Here is a 3,355-nt window from a genome sequence, read left to right as displayed (position 1 = left end):
GGGGGGATCTGTGGGAGTCTGGGAGGGCCAGGCACAGGCCACGAGGGTGGCCCCCACTCTTGAACGCTGGGTGAGGGTCAGGGTACTCACGGCCGCCAGCTTGTCAAAACGGGCAAAGAGCTCGTTGAGCAGCTTCACGAGCTCCTGTGCGCTGCAGGCAGAGGACAGCTGGGTGAAGCCCACGATGTCCGCGAAAAGGATGCTGCAGAGGGAGGAGGCCGCCAGACGCTAAGACTCCAGCCACACGCCTGACACCGCTGCCAGCTCCTGCTCCCAGCCCATGGCAGCCGGGATCACGGCAGGAGTAGGTGCTTATTCAAGCCCCAAAGCAGTGAGCCCCTAGCACCTCCAGGGTGAATTCGGGGCTCTGACGTTTAGCTTATCCTGTGAACTCTCCTCTACAGGGACCCTCTCCCTGTACTGCCTCGCTCCTGCCTCAGGATGAAGGCGGGCATCCTTCCTGGAAGGAGCATGGCTTTGAGCCCCACTGCTGACCCTGAAGGGCTGGGCGGCCTCACAGATGTCACTTCCCCACTCTGGGTGACATCTGGGCAACAAGTGGGCTGAACCACACAGCCTAAAGCATGTCTCAGCCACAGTGTCCATCAGCGAGGCTGCTCCTGCAGTGGGGTGCACGCTGTGGGGCGACCTTGCTTCTAGTCCCCAGGGAAGCTCTCGAGCCTGCAGTGACAGGCCGATCCCACAAGGGCCCAGCCCGTCCTGCTCTGGGAGCCCGTGCCCGCGGCTGGCGCACCTGACGTTCTCGTGGCGGTACATGTACATGGTGTTGAACTGCTGCTGGTCCTTCTGGCTCTCGTCCTTCTTCATGTCCTTGAGCATCTCGTCGGCCACGTGCTTGGGCAGGATGGAAGCATAAGGTTCTCCTGCGGGAGGAAGGGGAGGGTTTGTGGGGCGGCGCTGGGTCTGGTGTCCTCTTCCAGGGGTAGGTTTAGATACTTCCGGAAGAAACACCCTGATCCTGGCGACAGAAGCAGCAGCTGGGTCTCCCCGGGGCCCTGCAGGCGGCAGAGGGAGTACGGCGACTCGGGGACCCCCACTCTGTGTGTGTGGCGAGGGGAGCCCGACACTGCTTCCTCCTGGCACGGCTCAGGCTCCAGGACTGCTGCTGGCTGAGGCAGGACAGAGGCGGCGGCGGCGGCAGCACCGTCAGAGTGGCCCTGAAGAACACGGGCCTCGGGACCCACGTGAGGGGGCCGTGAGCTCGGAGATCGGACGTGCGGAACTGTCTCTCTTTTGCATTATGTATTTCTGTAACTTTTCAAGAGCATAAACGAATGCTAAAAGCAGAAACTCATTAAATGTCCATTTTTAAAATAACGAGAAAAATGGAGCGATTGTAAATCAAGGCAATTTACTCGTGTGGTTCATGGAAATCTTAGCATAAAAAGGTTAAGCGGGCAGAGTCCCCCTTACATCATCTGATAAAACGGGTTTTAAGTAAGAAGTCGGTATACACAGAAGAGAGGACGATTTGACAGGGGAGAAAGGAACAAAACAGGCATCTGCCGAGGAACTGGACAGGAAAGAACATTCTAGCAGGTGGAGGTCAAAGGGCAGAAAGTGGCTGAGGGGCAGTGAAGAAGGGGCCGCCTCTCAGCCCCTGCTGCCCTCCAGGGGCATCGCAACCCCAGGCTTCCTGTAACGGCCAGGCTTTGCTCCTGCTCCCCTTCAACCCACCGTCCACGTGGCCTCAGAACTTCCGCTCAGCTGCGTGACACCTGTGCCCGACTCTCTCGGATGGCTCCCCACCCACCACACTTCTCCGTAGCACCCCAGGCCCTCCTCACTATGGCACCCACCTGCCCCTGGTCCCATCTCCCCTGCTCTCTCCCCCGTGGCCCCTGTGGTGTAGACAAGTTCCTCCTCGCCTACTCCATCCAGACCCTCCAACAACTGCCTCCCATACCAGCCCCGGCCCGGCCCCGGTGTGCTTGTCTCCCTCCTCACCTGCACCCACACACTGGTGTCGCCCTTATTTGCCCACATGTTTCAGAGAGTCTAAACCCCTTTGTGGATCCCTTTGAGAAGCGTGTGATGTTACCTACGGGTCTTCTAGAAAAATGCTCATACACACATAGAGGACCCCGACATCCATTCTCAGGGTCCAGGCGAAAGACCCCAACACCTCATTCATGTTCTTGGAGAAGGAAGGAGGCTGGGAGCCAGCCACACACAGAGCAGTCTGGGCCTCGCTGGTGCCCAGCGCTGCGGGATGTGGCTTGGTCTCCCAGCAGAGACAGAGCCCACTGTTCCTAAAATAGCAGCTGCTATATGTTTCGAGAGTCATAAGAATGTTCCAAACCTCTGACCCATTAATGGCTCTCTTGGGAATCTATCCGGAATTTATCCAACAGAAATAATCCCAAAGAAGTAAAAAGGTCCATGTGCAGGAAGAACTTCATTGCAGTATCACTCACGCTTGTGGGAAAAACCGTAAGCGGTCCTAACGCCCCGCGAATGGTTAATGAAATCGTGACACGTCTTTTGGATGGAAAATTACGCAGCCTTAAAAATGATCTTGATGAAAACTGATGCAACAAGAAAATGATGAGAGGGAAAAGCAGGACACAGAATTGCACTCTGTGAAGGTGATGCCAGATACACGTGCATCTAATAAAAGGCAGGAGGACAGGTGCAAAAGAGAAAAGCGTAATTTAATTGGGAGGACGGAACTAAGAGAAAACTTTAAATGTTCTTCAAAATGCTATATGCTTGTTCTACTGCTGCTGTTTCTTTTTAAAAATATTTTTTAGGCTGGAAATAAACACAAACTTCCTGTTGCCTCCAGCAGTGACCCTGATCCCAGCTTGTCTATAACAAGCAGTTTTCTTAGGGAAGATCCTTACGAGGCCATCAGGCTGGCTCCACGCTCCTCATGGACAGAACCTGAGAGGCCGCTGATGGCCAGGTATGAAGTGAGGAGGAGACCGCGGGGAGGGAGTGACCCTCTTTTGGGGCGAAGTGACAGAAAAATCACCCTGGCTGACTTTTCTGCAGTTCTCATGAACGTAGCAACTAACCAGGCAAATGGACACTACCGACAATATCCAAATCATCCCTCGTTTCCGAAAACTTTCTCATCAACTCGATATCTGCCTCCACGTGGCAGGTGACAAGGCACGGAGAGGTTAAGCAGTGTGTCCCAGGTTCCTGAGTTAGTGGCGGACCCAGAAGTAGACTAGAATCCGGGACTCTTGACCACTGGAATGGGTGGGTTTTTCTTCTTCACCAAAGGACATGTTTTTCACACACTAATTCTCTCCTCTGCACTGGACGCTGCTCTGCTATGAAAGTGAAGGAGCAAGCAGTGGCCAAACCTCACAGAGTCAGCACC

General features: G+C 54.9%; 1 protein-coding gene across 1 annotated transcript in view; it reads right to left on the bottom strand.

The window, feature by feature from the left end:
• ADCY3 (adenylate cyclase 3) overlaps window positions 1-3,355 on the bottom strand; it is a 68,074-nt gene that overhangs the window by 18,740 nt on the left and 45,979 nt on the right. The window contains 3 exon segments of the mRNA XM_039886948.1: window positions 5-202; window positions 755-872; window positions 875-884. Of these exon segments, the coding sequence (XP_039742882.1) occupies window positions 5-202; window positions 755-872; window positions 875-884 (326 nt within the window).

This window comes from Pteropus medius, unplaced genomic scaffold (genome assembly GCF_902729225.1).
Source record: "Pteropus medius unplaced genomic scaffold, Ma_sr-lr_union100, whole genome shotgun sequence".
Lineage (NCBI taxonomy): Eukaryota > Metazoa > Chordata > Mammalia > Chiroptera > Pteropodidae > Pteropus > Pteropus medius.
The sequence above is the reverse complement of the archived record's forward strand: the minus strand, read 5'-3'. Positions and strand labels throughout refer to the sequence as shown.